Below are 24,196 nucleotides of genomic sequence, written 5' to 3' on the forward strand. Positions count from 1 at the left end.
AAAGACCTAAATGTCAGACAAGAAATCATCAAAACCCTAGAGAAGAAAACAGGCAACAATCTCTTTGACATCAGCCACAGCAACTTCTTACTCGACATGTCTCCGAAGGCAAGGGAAATAAAAGCAAAAATGAACTATTGGGACCTTATGAAAATAAAAAGCTTCTGCACAGCAAAAGAAACAATCAACAAAACTAAAAGGCAACTGACAGAATGGGAGAAGATATTTGCAAATGACATATCAGATAAAGGGTTAGTATCCAAAATCTATAAAGAACTTACCAAACTCCACACCCATAAAACAAATAATCCAGTGAAGAAATGGGCAGAAGACATGAATAGACACTTTTCCAAAGAAGACATCCAGATGGCCAACAGACACATGAAAAGATGCTCAACATCGCTCATCATTAGGGAAATACAAATCAAAACCACACTGAGGTACCACCTCACACCAGTCAGAGTGGCTTCTTCTTTGTTTAAAAGCTTTTATTTTCTCATGATGTAGGTGACATATCTTTGGTTTTTACCTAAAGTGACACTGCAATCCCAAGATCAAATGAAGAAGTAAAGAGCCTCCTCTAATTATTCAAATTAATCATGTAGCCTCCCCAATTCAATCTTCAAAGAAGTAAGCTTCACCCTGACACAGACCAGTATGTCTCAGTATCACTTTCCTGCACCGTAAGTGTTAGTATTTTATAAATGATGGTGGTGATGCTGTTTGGTCAGGTGGAAGGCTCAGAACAAGTTCTCAGAAGCACATCGTCTTATGATACCATGGGCTGAGTTGCTGCAATCATCTTTTCCAGCCATGCCAGTGACCTTGGAATTCCCAGTTCACAGAGTGGAGCAGTGGTTTCTTCACAGAGCTCCAGCTCAAACAGCTGTCATGACTGAATAATAGGTAAAGCAATTTCTCCCTGCTGTGCAAAGCCAAGAATAGGTTTTACTTTCTGGTCAGGTCTACCCTGAAGTTCAGCCTTTTATGTCTGTGGTCACCAGTATTCAGTTTTGAACATCCTTGAGTACCCAAGGGAGAACCAGGAAAGGGATGATGACAAAGTGGAAGGCCATAGGTTATTTTTATTTGACAGGTAAACTGGCTGGGGGAATGGGCAGTCTAGGGTAAGTTACATTACTACTAAAAGTGCAGACACCTATTGTGGTTCAGCTGCCATTCCGCCTGGAGACGGTACAGAATAAATGGCTTCTGAGGATCCCTTTCCAGCCCTATCATTCTCTATGTATGCACAGAAGGCTTCTGTTGTGAGACAAACCCGTGTTTTCAGGCAATCCAATTTTTACAATGTCATCCAAAGCACTCTAGATCTCAGTGAATTCTCCTCTTGAGGTGGTTAAGGTCCATAGATAGCCTTTAAACTTACTGAAAACACATGATCCCTCCATAAATGTCACTATGGTAACAATAGTGAGCAGAGAAGGCTGAAAATATGGCATAAACATAGGCTAAAAGAAATAGGAATTTTATTTATATCATAAGAGGAAATGTAACTGACTATATTCACATTTCCTTTAGGAATAAAAAGAACGCGTTATCTAGAGTATTTGGTAGATAGACTTAAAAAAAAGCTTACATGGCAAGCTAATGTCAATCTCAGTTTTAAATTTTATTCCTTCATGTCAAAGCAACATAATCAACACTCAGAATCAGTGGGACTCGAGATCTCCACCATTTTGATTCTTTTAAAACAATACATCGGTCAGGTGTTTCGTGCTACCAGTTGCATACACACTTCAATATGCAGGTGCAGAAGAGAAGTCTCCAACACAGACAAGTCTGTGAAAGCAGCCTTCTCCACCTTCTCTCTATCCTTCTCAACCCCTGCTTCTCATGGCGTCTCCCCATCAGCTTTTCCTCTTGTACCCATCACACTCCCCCTCTTCCCCAGGCCCAAACAGAATAACTGAACTGCCTAAATGAGGTAGCCATCCTTCAGTTGACCTTCCTTACTCAACATTGTTACCTGCTAAATAAACATAAAGACATGTTTCTTGTTTTTGATGGTGGTGTTTTACCAGCCAAAACGGTGCTTTCCTGTTGACTTCTAATCCCTTTCTCCTGACTGGGAAGACTACAGCGGCTTCTTTAAGCCTTCCTCTAAGACCAACAGCCGACTTCACCTTCTATAAGTGGACAGGTTATTTGTTTTAAAAAATATAGTACTTATTTTCTTGTCCTGCAAACACAGACTACTCTATATTCTAGAACTCAAATATTCATTCAATGCTGGGGGATATCATATTAAAACACAATAGTTAAGTCTACTTTCTCTACAGCCTGTAGACAAGCACAGTATTTTTGGATTATGACAATACTCTCATATGCTTTCTTTGATCAAGCAGTCTTTACTAATGTTAGTAAAGATGCTAAATACAGTTTTAAAAGTAATTTTGTTTTTGTAAGCATGCCGTTTTTTTTTCCTCAAAAGCACAATATTGGGTCTGAAACCTCACCCCCCTGCCCCCCTCCCCCCACAAACCCACAATAATATGCAAATATGAGCTTTAGGGCTCTTGGTCTACTCAAGTGACTTCATGCTCTAACTCTCCTCCTGCCTTCCCTGCCCAAAACACCACACTCCCATCTAATATGCTGGGTTACTGATCTTCATTTGATTTGTATTTTTATACCTACCTTCTCCAGAAAGGATTCAAGACTTCTTATAAGAAAAGGGCCTAATGTCATATTTTTAAAAAGTATCCAAACTCTCAAGAACCAAGAAAATGCCATGAAAGCAAATATCAAATCTGTGTGGATCTCTGTCATATTTCCAACTTACATACAGAGCTCAGCACATAGTGGGTGCTCAATAAATGTCAGAGGAAAAAGAAAGTCACAACCAGGAAACCTGACATGATACCCTAACCGCAATTTGAGGATACAATTTAGCCCTAGCTTGAGCTGCCAGGGTAAGAGGGAAGATTGATGTATTACAGAGCTCTCATTATCTAGGAAAAGAAAGCATACCACCAGCTCCTTGAAAAAAGCAACAATTTTTCCACAGTTCAATTCTAAGAGTTATTATTATGTGTCTCTTTATATGAGGAACATTGAAGAAAATAACAGAGTCTCCAATAACAGTTTTACAAAAGAGGCAGAAACACTTTTCTGAACATCATTTCCTATATATTGATCCTCAATTAAAGCAAAAAGGAAAATATTAAGTCATATTTCAGTAAAGGTGTTTGCTCAGGAGCAAACTGTATTTATTCAACAGTTACTGAGATAGTAACAGAGCACAGGGTGACCATACATCCATGTTTGCCCTTGGCAGTCGCAGATTATATCCTTTGTCTTGGCATGATTATTAACAGTGCCCCCTTTATCTCACAAATGTTGCCCAGATTTAGTAATAGACCATATTGCCAATCTATTTATTTGTATATACAAATACAATTTATTTGTATATAAAGATGACAAAATAGGCTTGCTTCCTTGTAAGAGGGCAGAGTTTCCCAGCAGAGGCAATAACTGGCTGTGATATTAAAAATGTGTTGAGTTTTAGGAAAGAGACATGCACAAATAAGGGAGGGTAACTACTGGAAAACATTGGGGAGAGCCTGGGAGAGGAGGTGATGTTTGGCCTGAGCAAAGCCCCTCAACTGAAGTGCTCCTGTTAGAACAGGGATCTAGTTAGTTCATTACTGCACCTCCAGGGCCTGCCAAGTGGCATTTGATGATACTCGTCAAATAAGTAAATGAAGAAATGATACTGTTGTAAGTATCCAAATAATGTTGTCCAGACATGTAGCTTTCTTTGTTTTTAATTTTATTTTTTTAATCTTTTTTTTATTTTTTATTTTTTAAAATTTACATCCAAATTAGTTAGCATATAGTGCAACAATGATTTCGGGAGTAGATTCCTTAGTGCCCCTTCCCCATTTAGCCCATTCCCCCCTCCCACCACCCCTCCAGCAACCCTCTGTTTGTTCTCTAAGAGTCTCTTATGTCTTGTCCCCCTCCCTGTTTTTATATTATTTTTGTTTCCCTTCCCTTATGTTCATCTGTTTTGTTTCTTAAAGTCCTCAAATGAGTGAAGTCATATGATTTTTTGTCTTTTTTGTATGGAAAGAGCCCCAATGTCCATCGATGGATGAATGGATAAAGAAGATGTGGTGTATATATACATTGGAGTATTACTTGGCAATCAAAAAGAATGAAATCTTGCCATTTGCAACTACGTGGATAGAACTGGAGGGTATTATGCTAAGTGAAACTAGTCACTCAGACATGTAGCTTTCTAAGAGAGAAGTGGAGAGAAGACAGAAGTAGAACTTAGGCAATCTCTAAAAGAATAAATATAAACATATCCACATAGCTCGGTTCTTTGTCTTCTTCAGATCTTTACTCAAACGTGACCATCTTGATGAAGTCTTCCTGGCTCTCCCGCAACACAAACTCAGACCACTTCCTCCCCACATACCCTGTCTCTGTTCCTTATCTTAGTTTACTCCTCAGCTGTCCCCTTCATCTAACATACCACTTTACCTCTTTATCCAGTTTGTTATCAGTCTTGATGCCTGGAATGGAGGCAAGATGAGGGCAGAGTTTAAAGTGGTACCCGGAACTTAGAAGGTTCTCAGTCAACATGTGCTGAGTGAATGACTAAATATATATATTTATGTGTTTAAAAACACACACGTGTGTATAGATATGTACCTGCAAACTCTGCAAACCCATAACTAGATGCTATTATGGGTGACAGTGGTGGTGGTGAAGATGATGATGATGATGTGGCTGCTAGTGTTGGTGATAAGGCAACAGCAGTTTTTCAGATCAAGCAAGCACTGGTTCAACAACTAAAGTTGTAAGCTGAATCTGTAGTGACTATTTTATAAAGCTCTTAAAAATATATAAATTTTTTACAAGATTCATTATAAATGCCACAAATAAATACATCTAGGAAGGCTATCTAGAGCGACAGCAATATAAAATGGCATTAAATACGAGTGAAACTTCTCAGGTTCCTTCAATAATGGAATAATAAGCTACTCTTACCCTGGAAGCCATGCAGCAAAAGCTGTTTCCTTCTCAAGTGAAAAAGGGCTGAATACATCTCTAGCAGACCCTACGTCATCATCATTTGACCACCAAAGATGAGAACCCTCAACACTCAAGACTCACTAGAATAAAACGGCCATCATTCATAGCAGGAGCAGAGGATGAGGAATAACAACTGAATCACCAAGTGGGTATTTAAATAGCATTCTTCAAATGCGAAATAATTTTTATTGACTTTTAAATGTTTATTTATTTATTTTGAGAGAGAGAGAAAGAGGAAGAGAGAGAGCGCAACAGGGGAGGGACAGAGAGAGGGGGAGAGAGAGAATCCCAAGCAGGCTCCACACTGTCAGCACAGAGCCTGATGCAGGGTTTGATTTAATGAACTGCGAGATCATGGCCTGAGCCAAAATCAAGAGTCGGATGTTTAACCAACTGAGCCACCCATGTGCCCCTCAAATATTAAATATTTTTTAAAGGAATCCTTAAGGTTTGGTATGCTTTAGTACAACATAAGGATAATAACAGACGGTGTAATCAGTAAGACTCAATTATAGAAACTAATAAATGCATCCTGGGACTACTTAGAGCTTTAACAATTGCTTTGCATACTTTGTAAGTTTTTAAGTATTCAGACAAAATGAAGGAAAATCATAAACAGATGAGGCAATTTAGCTTTGAGAAGAGTTAAGAAAATTTAATAGGTATAGTTTAGATAAAAGGAGGCTAAGGAATTATAGTGATTACAGAAAAGTATCCAAAAAGGTACCTGTATTGAGCTAAGGGAGGTATAGAAAAACAATTTTCCTCATGTGAGAATAGTAATAAGCAGCCCCAGTAATCACCTAAAGGTAGAAGAGGAAAATAGCTACAGTAGAAATAGCACCAAATATGTTGGAAATAATTATCATTCTGGGAAGCCACCTGAGGACCACATTGGGGAGCCTGAGCATGAGAAAAGGCAAATTGAATGAAAGCAGTCGGGTGCACAGCCCTCACCTCAAATTTCTCTTTGGATATCTGCAATCTTGATCAGGGTATCACTGGTTTTTGAAGGAGATACATGTGATCAGGATAACAGTCCTGCGGGTGTTGTCAGTCTCAAAGTGGGATGGATACTATAATCCCCACTTCAATGGTGGTTGCCACTGGGGAACTGGAGGAGGTGAATACAGACTCTAAAATGTCACTTGACACATTTCCTGGTTGTTAGGTGAGAGATCTTAGGCAAACCATTTAATTACTCTCGGCTTCAGAGTAGTCATTTGTAAAACAGGGGTGATAACAGCTATTTTGCAGGTTTATTCTAAGGTAGGAGTTCATAATCTGGAAAATTTGGCGGGTTCATAAATTTGGAGGTGGTCTGTGAACTTATATGGGAAAAAATTGCATCTTTAGTTTCACTAACCTCCAAATGAAATTTAGAATTTCCTGAAATTATGAATGAAAGTAACAAACCACACTAGTTAGCAGAACCTGTCACCTTGTTGCCAATAGAAGTCACAGGTACTTTCATATCACATTAGACTTGTAGAAATCTCAAAATAATCTTTATGTTCATCACTACTTTGGGATTACAGTAATAATTAGATAATACTGTAAGATCTTATTTTATACATTTTTTTTTATTTTTTTTCAACGTTTATTTATTTTTGGGACAGAGAGAGACAGAGCATGAACGGGGGAGGGGCAGAGAGAGAGGGAGACACAGAATCGGAAACAGGCTCCAGGCTCTGAGCCATCAGCCCAGAGCCTGACGCGGGGCTCGAACTCACGGATCGCGAGATCGTGACCTGGCTGAAGTCGGACGCCCAACTGACTGCGCCACCCAGGCGCCCCTTATACATTTTTTAAAAACATGGCCATATCATATTTAGTTTTAACTTTTTGATAACTGTGCTGATAAAATTCATATCCTTATAATATTATACATTTCATTTATGCACTAAAAAATATTTGAGAAGATGTCCATAGGCTTCACCAGACTGCCAAAGTGCTCCATGGAACAAACAGTTGTCACCAACCTCTGTTGGATAAATGGTAGCTTTATTATTAAGGTGATGATGATGATGATGATGATGATGATGATGATGATGGTGATTCCTATTGCTATTATTATGATTATTAAGCTCACTAGAATTTATTTGCCCTGGACATCTGCACTGCAGTCCTGGTACTCTCACATACTAGCTGTATTTTCTTGGCAGGTCATTTAATCTCAGTGAGTTTCATATCCTCTTCAACAAAGGAAAGACCTCTCTAATAGGGCTTTTCTGAAGATTACATGAATTTATTACACGCATTCTAAGATATACTATATATCAAACTTTCAATTCTCTTGAGACTTATTACTGTTATTGTCACCAACAACAGTGTCCAATAAGTAGAATAGCCGTATAAATTATCACTCAAGCCAGGATGCCTTTGCGATGAAAGATCAATAATGATGGCAGGACAATGGGTGGAAACTGGACTATCTCAGGTAGATCAGAAGCCAGTAAGCTATTTCAATACTACTTTTCTGATGTTTTTGTGTCTCCAATTCGGCACTATAAAATCCAATAGATAAACGCTGATTTCCCCCATTGTAATAATCACATTTTTCTCCTATTTTAACATTTTTTGGAAATGAGAAGGCATCTTGCTATTGACACATTCCATAAGATACTTCCCAAATACCAAGCAAACAACAAATCGTGCCATATATTAATTAGTTATCATTGCTTGTCCACATGCAAACTTCATCATACATCACCAGAAAGGGCTCTGGTAATTCATTTTACACCGTAGCTAAGTTATTTGCATTGCTATTAACACGGATCACTAAATTTTAAATATGCATCCCTAATTATGGCTTAAAATTCTTCATAAAGTTTTGATGTATGCGAAAGATTGATTTTTCACATGAGGCAAAACAAAGGCAGTAGAAATGACCAAATTTTCAGATTAGATCCTAGAATGTTCAAGGTTAGCAAAGACTGGTGTAACCAAACATGCATCTGGAGGCCTCCAAGCAGGTCCTGAACAATTTGTGAAAAGCTTCCTTAGACTTTCAGGAAAAGCTGTATGGGTTTTAAAAATATTAAGTTGGAAGTAAAATGGAAAACAAAGTAGCCAGATTGGAAATACAGAGAAAGCCTGTATTCAATATACTTCATAATCAGGTGGTCAACTCTAAAGGCACATTTTTAGCAGACCCTTGTCAAAATGATGAGCAAAACTTACACAAAGTGGCCTCTCACCCTGATTTGGAGACCTCACTGCTGATGACCAAAAGGTATTTAATCCAATGCCATCTTTAGACTTGGACAGACTTTGACTATAACTACAAAAGTGTAAGTTGTTGTATGCTACCGTCAGTGTAAAAATGCACACTTAATGTAGTTTTATTTTTCCTTTAAAGTTTTACAAATCCTAACTGCACCCCCTATGACTGATAAGCCTTAAATCAAAGAAGTAGAGACTGCATTTCTTGCAACCAATCTCACAGAGTCACTCTTGAGTTCCTTCTCCCCTCCCTCAGGCTCCACCATGATTTCCTAGTTTAAATTTGAAAATATAATATTTGGAATTCTGTTGTTCTAGTTGAAGAGGTGTAAATGATTGTGTTTTTTAAAAATGAAAGGAAATTTCCTTCATTATGATTCACGCATGTACTGCTTGAGCCATGTTTAAGAAAAGAGGCATAGTTTTTCGGGTGGGGAGTTTGGTGAGTTCTTTATAGATTTTGGATACTAGCCCTTTATTCGATATGTCATTTACAAATATCTTTTCCCATTCCATCAGTTGCCTTTTAGTTTTGTTGATTGTTTCCTTTGCAGTGCAGAAGCTTTTTATCTTGATGAAGTTCCAATAGTTCATTTTTGCTTTTAATTCCCTTGCCTTTGGAGATGTGTGGAGGGAGAAATTGCTGCAGCTGAGGTCAGAGAGGTTTTTTCCTGCTTTCTCCTCTAGGGTTTTGATGGTTTCCTGTCTCACATTCAGGTCCTTCATCCATTTTGAGTTTATTTTTGTGAATGGTGTAAGAAAGTAGTCTAGTTTCATCCTTCTGCATGTTGCTGTCCAGTTCTCCCAGTACCATTTGTTAAAGACACTGTTTTTTTTTTCTATTGGATATTCTTTCCTGCTTTGTCAAAGATTAGATGGCCATACATTTGTGGGTCCAATTCTGGAGTCTGTAGATGCTGGAGAGGATGTGGAGAAATGGGAACCCTCTTGCACTGTTGGTGGGAATGCAAACTGGTGCAACCGCTTTGGAAAACAGTGTGGAGGTTCCTCAAAATATTAAAAACAGATCTACTCTATGACTCAGCAATAGTATTGCTAGGAATTTACCCAAGAGATACAGGAGTGCTGATGCATAGGGGCACTTGTACCCCAATGTTTATAGCAGCACTTTCAACAATAGCCAAATTATGGAAAGAGCCTAAATGTCCATCAACTGACAAATGGATAAAGAAGATGTGGTTTATATATACAATGGAATACTACTTGGCAATGAGAAAGAATGAAATCTGGCCTTTTGTAGCAACGTGGATGGAACTGGAGAGTATTATGCTAAGTGAAATAAGTCAGGCAGAGAAAGACAGATACCATATGTTTTCACTCATATGTGGATCCTGAGAAACTTAACAGAAGACCATGGGGAAGGGGAAGGGGGGAAAAAAGTTAGAGAGGGAAGGAGGCAAACCATAAGAGACTCTTAAGTACTGAGAAGAAACTGAGGGTTGATGGGGGGTAGGGGAGAGGGGAAAGTGGGTGATTGGCATTGAGGACGTCACTTGTTGGGATGAGCACCGGGTGTCATATGGAAACCAATTTGACAATAAATTAGACTTAATATAAAAATTTTTTTTAATTAAAAAAAAAAAGAAAAGAGGCATAGTCTAGACTGTTGTAGCTGCTGGTAGCCATCCCCTTGACATACCTTGGGTTTCTCTGTCAGTAATAATTTACTCACATGCATCTCACTACCCTACATCAGTGGTAAAGATCTGCTAAAAGAAGGTGGTATTTTACTCATAAATATAGAAAGGATTTTTCATTTAATCAGAATAGTCATGAGAGAAGTGTACTTCATCCCACTTGAAAATTTAAATATGAAAGTCCACAATTACTGGCTCTTATGAAGACAATGTTAATTTATTACTCCACACATGTCACTTCCATATAATGCAATAATTAGCTGGGAAATTATATCTGCATTCTCAATATTTTTGTACAGTAGGAGTGTCAGTATAATTAGGCATTAACTACAGTGTCAGAGAACTGAAGAAAGAAGCTTTGTGTACAAGTGAATATTTTTTCCATCTTTATTTGCTCCATTCTTGACTTGGTGATTCAGAAAAAGTCATTTAACTAGAGACTATCAATGGAAGCCATCACCACAGTATGCCCTATTAAGGAAATTGCCTAAAAGACGAAAAGATAATAATCACATGGGTGGTCAAAGCCTTTCTGGCAGGCTCTTGTTGAAGCCAACAGGCTTAGTGCCTTAGGATCCAACTCTTTGTTACACTCTTGAATCTGTCTTTCATTTCTATTCTCCTTTCCATTTCTGTTGTACTAGACTCTGGCAGGCTGAACTCACCACAAGGGGCAGCTCTTGGTCATAGCCACCTTACACTGAAGAAGAGCAAACACCAATCCATTTTGGCAGGTACAGTTTTCCAACCCACTCAGTAAACAGTTTGCCGATTAAAGTACCAACAAACTGGGCTCTCAGTTATGAAGAAAAGAACATGCTAAAAGGTTATTTTATCTCCTAATCAAGGAAAGAATAAGTTAGAGTCTACTTTCTTAAAAACAAAACAAACAAACAAACAAAAACCTGGAACAAATGTTGAATCATTTGTTCTTTGAGTTTAGTTTGCAGATATATTTAAATGTCTCTTTTGCAATTCACAATTCATCTCTTGCCCCCAACTCACCTATCTCTCCTCAGTGAGCTCACACTGAAACTACTAAGGCAGATAGGATTAAGGGACACCACCTTTTGGAGACCTCACAGCTACTTTCTTTTATAATTGCTCCTGCAGTATCCTCAGTACCCTAAGTTGCATCCTTAAATTAAGACACTGCTAAGTGGACGTGGCCTGGAATATCCTTATTGTCTAATAATGTTAAAAAATACTGACATTAGTGAAAGCCTGTCCTTGGAAATCTTTAAAACTAGCACTAGCAGGGACCCACCCTAGTGTCTTTGGTGTATCAGGCACAGTACCTGGAAGTAGAAAGCTGAAATTGATATGTGGAGGGTCCTGATATATTTTTCTAGGTGTCTAAGCTATACACATGTGGAGAATATATAAACAGATAAATATATACGCTATTTCCATCTCTCAAGGATTAGAATTTTTCTCTCATTTTTCTTTTCTTTTAAGATTAGAGGCACTGGGAAATGTCCTGAGGTGGTATCCTGGGGTGCCTCTGATCTGAAGACACTCTTTCAAATAGTGGAATGATCTTAACATTATTAGCTTGAGAAGGTGTTTCATATCACTGAAAGTTCTCTTTGGATGGTTTTTGATTTTATCTATTGTCCAGCTAAAACGTTACTTAGAAAATGCCCCAAGCTAAGAGAATATTACAGCAAAGATTAAAAAGTTTTTTAATCATTGTAGCAAGATGTAGAGAGTTAACTTCAGGAACAAATAAATATATTTATTTTTATACTCTCCAGAGCAAGTACCAATATAAAACATTGAGAATTACTGGTGTAGCTGATGTCTGCATGATTATATAGTGTTATTTAGCCTTATCCCCTAAAATGTTGTAGAATATGATTCTGTGCTATATGTATTTTAAGCATTTTGAAGTGCCTTCTCCATTCATCCATTCATATGTTACTTAACCACCATACCTGATTTTATTGGTGTGTATGTACTTCAGTCTATGAGAAGTGGATACACACACACACACACACACACACATATCCTACATATATATATATATGTATCTCCTATATTTAAGATGGATGGCAGAGAAGTACATGGTCATAGAAGTTATTATGGCTGAAATCTTGAGATAGAAAAGCTAGGTTCAAGTTCACATTCTATACCTCATGGTTGTGCTGTGCAGCTTGGGGAGCAACATTCCTTACTTCTCCAGGCTTCTTCATTTTCATGTATGAAATAAGGAAAACAGTACATTGAATGGCAACTACCAGAGTTATTACTATTATCAAAGTCTGTGAAAGAGTACTCTTATTTATAAATGATCACACTGGTGCAAGAGATTATTACAATATCTTATAAATAGTAACAACTTGCTACATATTTATTTGGGAAATGGGATCTTTTAAAATTCTTGATGGTTTCTTTTCTCTCTGTGTCTATCCAAAAAAAGTCTCTACTACTGGATTTTCAGATCTATTAAAAGGAACAAATTACTTTCCCTTACATGGAAAAAAATGGACAATTTTCATAAAGAACTTTTCCCTCCATCTACTATTACATTCTCCTCCCTTTGACCTTTCCTAATTCAAATGACAAAACAGCTTGATTGCTTCCCATTTGGCTCTGCAGGGTATAATAAAGTATTTTCCAGAGCTTTGGAGGGGGAAAAACCATCCAGTTATGCCAGTGAGGGGGAAAGGATGCATGCCATACATTCTCCCAGCCCTCAGTTAATGCCAGGAGACTTTTCTGAAACATATTTACAAGTATTTACTATAGCACTGCCTGTGATTTCATGGGGTGGTGCATCTCATTGGATGAGTTTTATTAAATGAAACTATAGAAATCAATAAAAGCAAATTATACTCCTGTTTTAACTAGTAATGGAAATTCTGTCTAATCTCAAAATAACTCATGCTATGAAACCATTTTAAAACTTTGTTGAAAGACCTTGTTAAGCTGTTAAAATCTGAACTGTTGTATATATATGTTTTGCTGTGTGGCATATAAAAGGCCTTTAGAAATTGATTCTGAGAACTCTCCTTTAAGAGAACTCTGCAACCAAACCAAAACTCTGAAACTGCTGGTTGCTAGGGGTAACCTCAGGTTATAGAATGAATAATTGCCAATGCAGGACAAGCACTTGATAAGAGTATGCAAGAATAAGGTTTTCTGAAAGAAAAAAAAAAAAGGAATAAAAGCCCTAATCTTTTGGTTAGGAAAAAATAATTATTCCAAGATCAACTCTATCAGGGGACAAGTGGCACATTTAAGATACTACCGGACTTGGGTTACTACTTATAGGATGGCCCATTAGAATGAGTTCCATAGAGAAGGATAAAGGACTATAGAAAGTACTCAGGTTGTAGTCACAATGGTGTCCCATGATTCTGCTTCTCAATTCCCTGTTTGATCTTCAGTCCTGAAAGTAACATAGTTTTAGTCCTACTGATTGTGGCTTCTGGACACTATTTCTCAGAGAACAAAGTGAAATCACCACCCAGTAGCTGCTTTCTAGCATTGACCTTGATGCCAGTTTTATTCTGCCCATTCGTTCCTCAAGCCATCTTTGACAGACCATTCTTTAATAGCTATACATTTATTACTCTAGCAGAAGTACACAAAAACCATAGCAGCCAGAAGTAGGGCACAAACTTCCAGAGGGGCTACTGATTATCAAAGGATATGATGTTCTGGGCATCTCCTGGGAAGAACCTCTCTCCTAGACAATAAATCATGTTTAAAAATGAAATACTGTAGGCAAATCTGTGGATAAAACTAGGATGTGGTTATAAAACGTGAATGACAACTGTTAGGGATTAGGAAGAAAGTTGCTAGGTGTATTGGGGTGTTCATTTCTTGAAAAGACCCTTCTATATGTATAGACATTTTTTAAAATATGCCCCTTAAAATATATTTTTGAACACTATTGTATTTAGTTATCTTAATAAAGGGTTCTGTTCTTGTAGTGGGAAAGTATGCTTACCCCTTCCTCTAGCCAGGTTCCCTTGCCTGTTGTGTGGTTCCTTGGCTGGCTATCACTAAGACAATAGACTGACCTGGTAATGATGTGTTTTGTTAGCAAAATACCTAAGGGTATTGTCACCTCTTGAGAGCTGAGCTTACAAACAGTCCTACTAAAGCCCACCAAGACACAACTAAATGTTAGATACAAGATACCCTAAATGCTAGAATTTCACTATGTACTACAAGCCTCTTCCACCAAAAGGTAAGACTGTGAGACTGGAAAAGGCTTCAGAAGAAAGTTTCCTAAACTTGTTCCGAATAAGGGTATAAAACAGGAGTCAACAAAAGTAACCAGCACGCCAAAGCTGACCTGCTGCTTATTGGTGGTGTTTTTTTTTTTTTTTTCCAACGTTTATTTTTGGGACAGAGAGAGACAGAGCATGAACGGGGGAGGGGCAGAGAGAGAGGGAGACACAGAATCGGAAACAGGCTCCAGGCTCTGAGCCATCAGCCCAGAGCCTGACGCGGAGCTCGAACTCATGGACCGCGAGATCATGACCTGGCTGAAGTCGGACGCTTAACCGACTGCGCCACCCAGGCGCCCCTGGTGGTGTTTTTTAAATAAGGTTTTATTGAAAGGCAGCCATGCTCATTGTCTAGTATTGTCTGTGACTGCTTTTGCACTACAATATCAGAGTTAAGTAGAGAGATGGTAGGGCTTGAAAGCCTAAAATATTTGCTACTTGGACCTTTAAGAACAAGTTGGCCAGTCTTTGTTTAGAAGACGAAGAGAAGAAGACAGCCCTGGGTAAATTAACATAGTGCCGGTGATTCAAAAGTGGTTTGCTGATTCTGTACCTTAGTACATCTGCAGCACATGTAATGGGATAATTTAGTTCAAAGGCTCTGACCCATAGGTCACTTGGGAGCCTAAGGCATGATACTTCAGATTTGTGTGTCCTGATGTGCCAACCTGATTTCCTTAGAAAGTTCATGCACCAAATATGCTATGGGTCCTTCTGGGTCAGATCATGGGAGGCATGATCAATCAGATCAATAGGGAGGCACTGAGGCAGAGACTATTTGTACCTCGTTGGCAACCTCTAGTAAGCTGGCAAAATAGTCTGGATGCAAACTGAAGTCCTTCACAGTTTCAGGAATGCAGAATAAATGAGATAAGATGCCAGCCATGAGAAGTCACAATAGACCTCAGTGTTTTGGCATAATGTTCTCAGAACAACCTTAAAAGTGTAGTTGCCTTATTTGGGTTACCAATGGTAGTGAATAAGTCAGAATACTGTTCTTTACATGTATAGAGCTACAACCAATACTCAAGCCAAACTTCACTGTGATCCGAAACCATAAGGTGTTATATGGTAAATATTGCCCCACAACTGTAGGCAAAGTCCTGCGGCCCAAAGAATATGGGGAGAGTCAGTCCTAGTTGGCACAGCCAGTCTTTTTACTTTAAACTATTCCTTTTCTTTCCTTTCCTTTAATAAAAACCAGCTAAGAAGGATCCTTTCTAAAGACATAAAGGAAAGAGGTGAGTCAAAGCCTACTCATGTTCATTCACAAGGTGACATAATGAGATTCCCTAATATCAAAGGGAATATTTTGATATTTCTGCCTAGGCTGACATACATCTATATATAAATACTACACATAGTATTCAGAGGATTCTGAAGCCCCATAGTCATAATGGAATCTACACAGGAGAGAGCAAACAAATATAAAAGACAGCCCTTTCACTTTACTAAAAAAATTGATTCATAAATTCTAGTAAGACCCCAAAGAGCTCCCAGGTGTGCTGTAGAAATTATGTGAATGTTGGAACTATGAGGGGCTCCAGACCAACGACACACTGAGATAAATGAAATTTAAACCAATTTTGTGGTGTGCTTGACTGACTAATGCAAACACATAGGCACTGGAAGGCACTGGAAGAAAAACACAGGATGCATAAAAGCCCAGCAGTAACGATTGAGACAATAACCTGTGATTAGTACGTCCATACTGCATGGAACATTAACGATGTAAGGAAGGCCGCGCTGGAGACACGGTCCAGACACAATTATGCTGAATGGGTATATAAAGTCTATTATTTTTATAACCAGAGCTGCAGATGAGCACAAAACTGTTCCCACTCTGGCAGTGTCACCCAAGCTATATTCACATTATATAGAGGTGATAGGGTTGGTGAAATAAAATTGCCTAAGTAAACCCATTTGCACAGCTACCATAAAGAAGTCTCACAAGCATTTCTACCATATCCCTTTACTTTAGAATGAAACATGAATCTAATTAGGGTTGAGAAGTTGGCAAGAACTCCACGACTACAAGAAGCTAGGATTTTTGTATTTTTACATAGGAGGAAATTTTGTTCCTTGGCATCGGCAACACAAGAAATTCTGACAAAATACCATACACATTCATTCCAAATTTTTCTGCTTTAGAGTTGGCGAGAGTCAGGGTAAAATGCTGTATTTATAATGATCATACATCCCCTCCCTCACTTAATAAAGCCTACTTAAAATATAGCCCTAATTAATGACTACCAGAACACAGCGGTGTTCATAATCCCTATAATTCAATTGCCAGTAGTTTGTGCAATAAATCAGGAAAAGGTTAAAATATTTTTTATGCCAGAATAGAACATATCAATCTATTTTATTTGATTACCTTGTGTAATGAGGCTTTTTCAAGGCTACATTACCTTACTCATTATAATTATGACAGATATTTTTGCTTAAAATGGAAAAGATTAAAAAATGCCAGAAATCTAGTTGAATCTATTCTAGGATTTTTTTTTCCCTCTTTTGTACGTTTCAGGACATGAGAAATGACATTATGCTCTCCTTCCAAGAGTAGAGAAGAAAGTAACATGGTTCCCATGAAAAGCAGATTAGGCAAATGGCATCGGGACAACACTCATTTTATTCACTGATTTGAAGGTTAAATAAAATCATCTATAATATTTTCTAATTCCAAAGTTGATCGGAAAGGGAAGCTTCCTAAGGTAATGGGAATGCTCTATATCCATCTGGGTGATGGTTACACAGGGGTATACATTTGCTAAATATATTGTGTTATGTACTTAAGATCTGTGCATTTTATTACTGAATGCTAATTTTACCTCAGTAAAACACTGTTAGCATGAAAAACATGTTAGTTTCAAAAATCAATTACATAAAGCACAAGCAATATGCATATAAATAATTCTCATGTTCCTTTACTAATGTGAAGAAAGAAAGTGGAAGAAACTTTAGATCTGGAAGAGAACATTTTACAACTTATCAAAATATGTGAAGTAGCATTTTTTTAATAAGAGAAAAATATGTAGATGTCCTTTATAGGACTTTCTGCTACGAATTGTTATGGGCATGCTGGATGAACCCTCAGGATTATTTCTATTCTAGATGACTCCAAAATATAGTAAAAAATTCATTTCCTGGTTGAAGTACTTTATTTAGTTACCTCCTCCAAAATGCTTATAGACCTTTTTGAGCCAAAGTTTTTCTTGAAAAGAGTGTTTTAGACATTGTAATAGAGTTGCACATGAATTTCAAAATCTATACACGAACCACAAATAGCCTCACATATTTCACAACAATTTAGTAAGGTTAGCAATTATTACAATTTAGCTAATATTTCATAAGAAAGTAAACTATGAAGTAAAGGTAACTATTAATCTGATTAAAATTTTGAAAATTAGTTTGGCAATAAGTTTCACCATATAATTTTAAATCACTTTAATTTTATATTTTCTATGAGTATATGATAAAAGTACATTGTAAACCAAGATGTATTTCCTAAGAAAAAGATAGTTAATATTAATTTTACTTTCATTGTACAAAAGTTTAGCTACATGTGTCCATTAAAATAGCTTTTATAGGGGCACCTGGGTGGCTCAGTCAGTTAAGTGTCTGACTTCGTCTTAGGTCATGATCTCATGGTTCATGGGTTTGAGCCCCATGTAGGGCTCAGTGCTGACAGCTCAGAGCCTGGAGCCTGCCTTGGATTCTGTCTCCCTTTCTCTCTCTCTTCCCCTCCCCTGCTTGTGCTCTGTCTCTCTCTCTCTCTCTCTCAAAAATAAATAAACATTTAAAAAAATAGCCTTTATAGAACTTTCACTGTTAAAAAGATTATATGAAGAGGAAGAAGGAATTCTTCTGAGTAACAAAAAGAAGGAAAAATAATTTTCTGCATTCTATTTTTATCCATAAGTGATACTACATAGCCAACTTTACTATCAAATAAATACCTAAAAAGAGTGCATAGAACAAAGGACAGAACCTGTAAATTTATAGTATTATAATAATGTCTTCTTGAAGAATACTTAATTGGTTCCAAGCAGAATTAATAAAATTATCTTTTAGGTCATAAAAAGCCATACATAAATTGTTGTATGGAAATACTAATATAAAATCTTTTATATTTTTTATCATATAGATTAAGGGTCAGCAAACTTTTTCTGTAAAGGGTTAGAAATTTAATATTTTAGGTTTTACAGGCCATGTATAGTCTCTGTCACGTAGTCGGCTAATGGGGTAAAAAACAGTCTTAGCCTGAGGTCTGTACATAAACAGGTGGCAGGCTGGATTTGGCCTGCAGCCACAGATTTTTGGTCCCTTACTGATAATGATCACTAATAACCATAACTACACCATAAAAGGAAAATTATTTTAAAAGTTCAAATCTTTTATTTTGCAATTACCAAAATAGGTCCTCCCCAAATAAATGTTCCGTTCCTCTTTGATATCACCTACACTGGAGCCAAAGACATACCTTGGGTCTTAGTCATCACCAATATAAAGGAGAGTAGGGTTCTAATTTTCCTCTTCCTGATTACTCACTCAAACCCACATATTCCTCAAGGAGCCTTCCTCATGACCAACAAGTCATAGCCATTTCTCCCTTTTCTTAATTCCTTTCCATCCATCCAAGTGCTAAGCCTTTATAGCACTTGGCACCCTGTCAGGGATAGAATTCTTTGTAAAAGCAAGATACTTTTAGTACATAAATTAGAACCTTATTATATATTGTTTGTTATACTAAATTTTTTATGTGTGAGTTTAAAATTAATATTTAAGTAGAATGCAAGGTCCTTATGGCCGAAGACTCTGACTTCTTTTGTTTTTTACCTTCCTTTCTTGCATTTTTCTCTCCTTCCTTCCTTCCTTCCTTCCTTCCTTCCTTCCTTCCTTCCTTCCTTCTTTCCTGTAGATTAGAAATTATTCCACATTCTTAGAAATGTCTAGGTCAGGTGTTATATTTATTTCAAGGATAGAAAGATTATGTTCAATCAGGGGTTGAAGAGTTAGTCAGAAAATACTCTTTTTTTAATTAATTTTTTTTTTTTACCATTTGTTTATTTTTGAAAGAGAGAGAGAGACAGAGTGCAAGTGGGGTAGGGGCAGAGACAGAGGGAGACACAGAATCTGAAGTTGGCTTAGGCTCTCAGCTGTCAGCACAGAGCTCAGTGCGGGGCTAGAACCCATAAACTGTGAGATCATGACCCGAGACGAAGTTGGACGCTCAACTGACTGAGCCACGCAGGTGCTCCATTTAATTTTTTAAATTTATTTTTTGAGAGCGAGAGAGCGTGCACACATGTGTGAGCACAAATGGGGGAGGGGCAGAGAGAGAGAGGGAGGGAGAGAATGCCAAGCAGGCTCCATGTGGGGCAGGGCTCGATCTCGGGGTCATGAGATCATGCCCTGAGCAAAATCAAGAGTCAAAGCTTAACTGACTGAGCCACCCAGGCGCCCCTAGTCAGAGAATGTGCTGTGGGAAAGAGGGCCTTTGAGTTCATCCTTGTAAAACATGTAAGAGATGGAAAGAAGAGAATTCAAGGCAGAAAAACTGTATGATTACTGATATGAAGAAAGGCCAGTGTGGGATGTGTAAGGAACCACTCCTTCTTGTCAGACTAGAGGACACTGGAGAAGACTGGTGGGAAACCATGGCATGGAGAACCACAAAGACCAAAAAGCTAAACAATTTAGGCTAGATTCTTTTTTTTTTTTTTAATGTTTATTTATTTTTGAGAGAGAAATAGACAGACTCGACCAGGGGAGGAGCAGAGAGAGGGAGACACAGAATCCGAAGCAGGCTCCAGGCTGTGAACTGTCAGCACAGAGCCCAATGCGGGGCTCAAACCCACGAACTATGAGATCACGACCTGAGCCGAAGTCGACGCTTAACCAACTAAGACTCAAGAGCCCCAATTTGAGCTAGATTCTATTAGTGCTGGGGAACAACTGAAGGTTTGGAGACAGAGGGTTTGTCTGAATTGAGCCGGGCTTCTGGAAGATTATCTTGGTTTGGTGGGTATCAAGGAAAGCCTGAACTAGAGAAAAGGCAGGGGGCATAGAAATGAGGGATTCATCAAAAGTGACAAAATGTAGGATGAATGGGGCTTTACTGTTTATTAGATATGGACCACAAGGAAGAGGAAGGAAGGAAAGGTGTCAGTGACATTTTGATACTTGGCAGTGGGGAGGATGACACTGTCATTAATAGAAACAATAATGAAGGAGGAACAAGTGTGACAGGGATGATGGTTAAACTTCCTTCAGGCTAGAGTGTCTGTTGTAGGGTAAATTTTCAACAATAGAAGTTTACTGATCTCCAACTGTGCTGCTGAAGGTAACACTGCCTTTGTTTTCTCACAGACAATAACACTAGATCTTAGAAGGGCATGACTAATTGTACATTTTAATTGTAAATAATACTTTGTTCTCAGTAGAGCAAAGCATAATTATGATATGAGAGTCTCTCTACATTGTGAAGGTTGAGAAGGGAAGATAAACTTCAATAAGTTGAGTTGAGGAAACTGAGTCTCCGAGAGGCTAAAGGACTCATTATTCAGGTCTCATGTTCAGTTAGTGGCAGAACAAAGACTAGAAGCAGTTCTCCTGAAGGCCAGTAGTGGATTGAGTTTCTTATTGGAGGGGAGAAGGCAAGAACAAGGCCTTGGAAAGTTGAGCTGTGGTGACCATTCTATGTTCATACTTCCAGTGTTTTGGTGGGTTGAATGTGGGAGGAAGAAGGCTATGTTCCCTTGTCTGCCAGTTGTGGTTTATAGGATATAGCATTCTCTTTAATATAAAATAGAAACTTTTGTCAAGTAATTGTTTACTGATATCCCTGTTCTTTTACTTGTTTTCTTTCATTATTTCTACTTCACAAGAATTAAAACAACACAGTTATATAACTTACTATATCCACCTAGTCCTAGCTTTCTCTTAGACAGAACCATGTTAAGTGGAGGATAAAGATCTTTCAGACTTCAGTTAAGCAAACATAAACTCTCTGCTTTTCCACATCCATTTCCAGAACTGTCCTATAAAACCTCTCCACTCTCCGTCTGACTGCCAGCTGGATATATATTGATGCTCAAGGCAATATTGAGAGCCATGTTGCTGAAGAGTCTCTGAGCCTGGATCCTTGAATGACTATGTGGAGAGGAACCCTCCTGTAGATTGGATGTTAAATGAGCAAGAAATAAATCTTCATTATGTTAAGGCACTGAAATTATAGGGCTTATTTATTTCAGCAGCTATCATAACCTTAGTTAGAACAGAGGATCTCTCTGTTACAGCTGGAGTGAATCGGACATTGTTTGACTATTTTCTGGTATTAAAAAATGCCATAGAAAAGTTTAAAGACAATATCATTCGTCCTCTCTGATTTGTGACTTCCTTATTACATTTATTTAAAGCCACCCCAGAAATGATAATGCTGTTGGCAATGCCTCATTCAATATGTTAATCATGAGAATACAGAATAAGTCCTTTGAAATTGGCTGTATCATATAAACATGCAGAATGTTTTTTAAAGGTGAGATAAAGAGATATCTATAAATAAAACACCTATGTCTCCCTTTCTGGAATTTCTTTTCATCCCTGAAAATGCAAAGCAGACCAGCCACCAATATATAGACTTTTGTAGAGAGGCAACATGGATACTGTCAAGATAAACCAGTTCTGTTAATGTGATTTCATGTCCTCTGGAAAAAAATGTGTGTGTATATATATATATATATATATATATACACATACATATATATATATGTATGTGTATATATATATATTTTATTGCCAACCTCCTAAAAGCTTAGAATCAAGTCATTTCTGATTTTATCCATGTATTTTAGTAGGCTACAGTGAAACTCAAAACCTTACAGAGAAATAAACCTTATTTCAGATTGAAGGAATTTCAGCGGTTGAGGAAAGTTCAAGCCAGATCCACTGCAGTTTAAATCCAATTTTTTTTTCTTTGAGTAGAATATATTATCGAGAATAAATGTGCTTCAAACCAGTTCTTAGGTATTATGTTGCTTATAGAGTCCAAGGTGTATAGAAGCTAAAAGCGCCTCCTTAAAAATAATTCAGTTACTCTTGTCGCCTCAAGGTAATCATTGTTGCACTATATGCTAATTTGGATGTAAATTAAAAGAATGAAATTGAAAAACAAAGATACAGTGTGAACTTGTAAACATGATGTATACGTCCTTCTTGTTCAGGCCCCTGTTTACCTCTCTACTGTGTGCTCTGACCACTGCAGCTTCCATTCCGTGCACCGGCCACTCTGAGTCCCTTCCCCTTCCTCAGTGTGCGTGTGATGCTGTCTTTACCTCCAGCCTTCACACATACAGTTCCCACTGCCAAGTACCCACCTCCCCCGTACCAACTCCTTTTCCTTAGCTTACTTCTATTCAGTCCTGAAGTCTCTGGTTAGATGTCATTTCTGCCATGTAGCCTATCCTGAATGCTCTCCGTGGGCAGGTTAGGTGAGCTTCCTGTCTCTGCCATCAGTACTTTATCAGAACACTCCACACATGATTGTATGACTGAAGTTCAGTGGTTGGTGTCCTTTATACTGCAGTCTCGGTAAGTTTCGGGTGGCTTGTTTAATGACATGAAACCTAGCGCCTAATCTAATGCATGAAGCATAGTAGGCGGGACGCTATATTAAATGAATGTTGCTGAATCTAGAATAGCTCTCATCTGGAGTTCTAGTCAACCACAACACATAGAAGATGATGCTACTGACCCACCAACCAAAGGACACTTATCTGGAATAATCTGATTCTCCAGGATCACTCGAGGCCAAAAGAACCGAAGTGGTAAAAGCGTTAAGCATAAAGCATGGTTTTCCTTTGTACAGTAAATAACTATCTTCAGTGGCCAAATTCATGCCCCTTAGCTCATTATTCTTAAGCTCTAACTGAAGTAGGGTTATAGAGACTGACTCTGTAAATGATCCCAAAGGGTATAAACAAAATTCAAAAAACAAACCTTTCTCTGATTTTGATCATTTAAGCTTGCAAATCTGTTCCTCGTAATCTGGAAATGCAGGAAAAACAACCCAGCAGCAGCAGACCAGACCCTGCTCCTCTGCCCATCACTGTTCAGCAGCTCACCCACTGATTTGGAAATTCCTCTTTGAACTAACATTTGATTTGCTCCAGAGTATCTCTGAGCTTGTACACTTTGCCCTCTCTCAACGGTGGTTCTTGACATTAATCTCCCTGTCCCCCATCTTCACCGCGGTCTTGTATTTCTAATCATCATCTTCCACTATCACCTTCTTGCCTCAAGCTTCACTTTTGCCTTATTAAAGTCAGTGTCAAACCAAGCTGTCTTCCACATAGCCTGGTCTGAGGTGCTGCCAGTCCCACTGCCATTATCGATGCTCCTGGCTGGCTCTAGGCCCCCGCGTTTGGTTCTAAATCCAGGAGGATTTAGGGCACACAAGTATGGGAGAGGGCTCAGTGGTGAGAGGAAATGCTTACCTATTACTGTTTCTCTGGCACACAAGAAATAGCTGAACCAGAGAGGCTTTAAGAAAATGGCAGCGTGGCAGGTGGGATTCCTCTAAGGTCACAGACTGATGTAGAAACAGAGAAGCCCTCAGGTCTACAACATAGCACCCTCGGTTCACCAGTGCATTCTCTGCCGTAGGACTGGATGAAGGCTTTTGCAAGGGGTGTTTGCTGGGGTCAGCCTACCACAAAGAATTGTTGAGAGTCTTCCGGACAATAGAGGGAATTTTTCAACCAAAAGCGCAGATGCTTCCGGTTTATTTACACTAATGTTAAACACGCAAATGCCCAGCAACCCGTGGCTACTTCCTTACCTTGTGTAACTGATAATACTGGAAGGCACCGATTCCACCTTGTTCCTCTGCAGTCCAGAGCACCAAACGCAGAGTCCTCTTTGGTCGCAACCCTGGGAAAAATAATAAAATAAAACAAGTGATCCTTCAGGTGATTTAAAATTTTTTCAAAATGGCAAGGC

General features: G+C 38.3%; 1 protein-coding gene across 1 annotated transcript in view; it reads right to left on the reverse strand.

Moving 5' to 3' along the window:
* The window catches only part of CPQ (carboxypeptidase Q), a 346,392-nt gene that overhangs the window by 80,789 nt on the left and 241,407 nt on the right, over window positions 1-24,196 (reverse strand). Inside the window, exon 5 of the mRNA XM_047089017.1 lies at window positions 24,036-24,127. Within this exon, the coding sequence (XP_046944973.1) occupies window positions 24,036-24,127 (92 nt within the window). The remainder of the gene's footprint in view (window positions 1-24,035; window positions 24,128-24,196) is intronic.

Source organism: Lynx rufus, unplaced genomic scaffold (genome assembly GCF_022079265.1).
Source record: "Lynx rufus isolate CCGP_SWC_20201006 ecotype Redwood Valley unplaced genomic scaffold, mLynRuf1.p SCAF_26, whole genome shotgun sequence".
Taxonomy (NCBI): domain Eukaryota; kingdom Metazoa; phylum Chordata; class Mammalia; order Carnivora; family Felidae; genus Lynx; species Lynx rufus.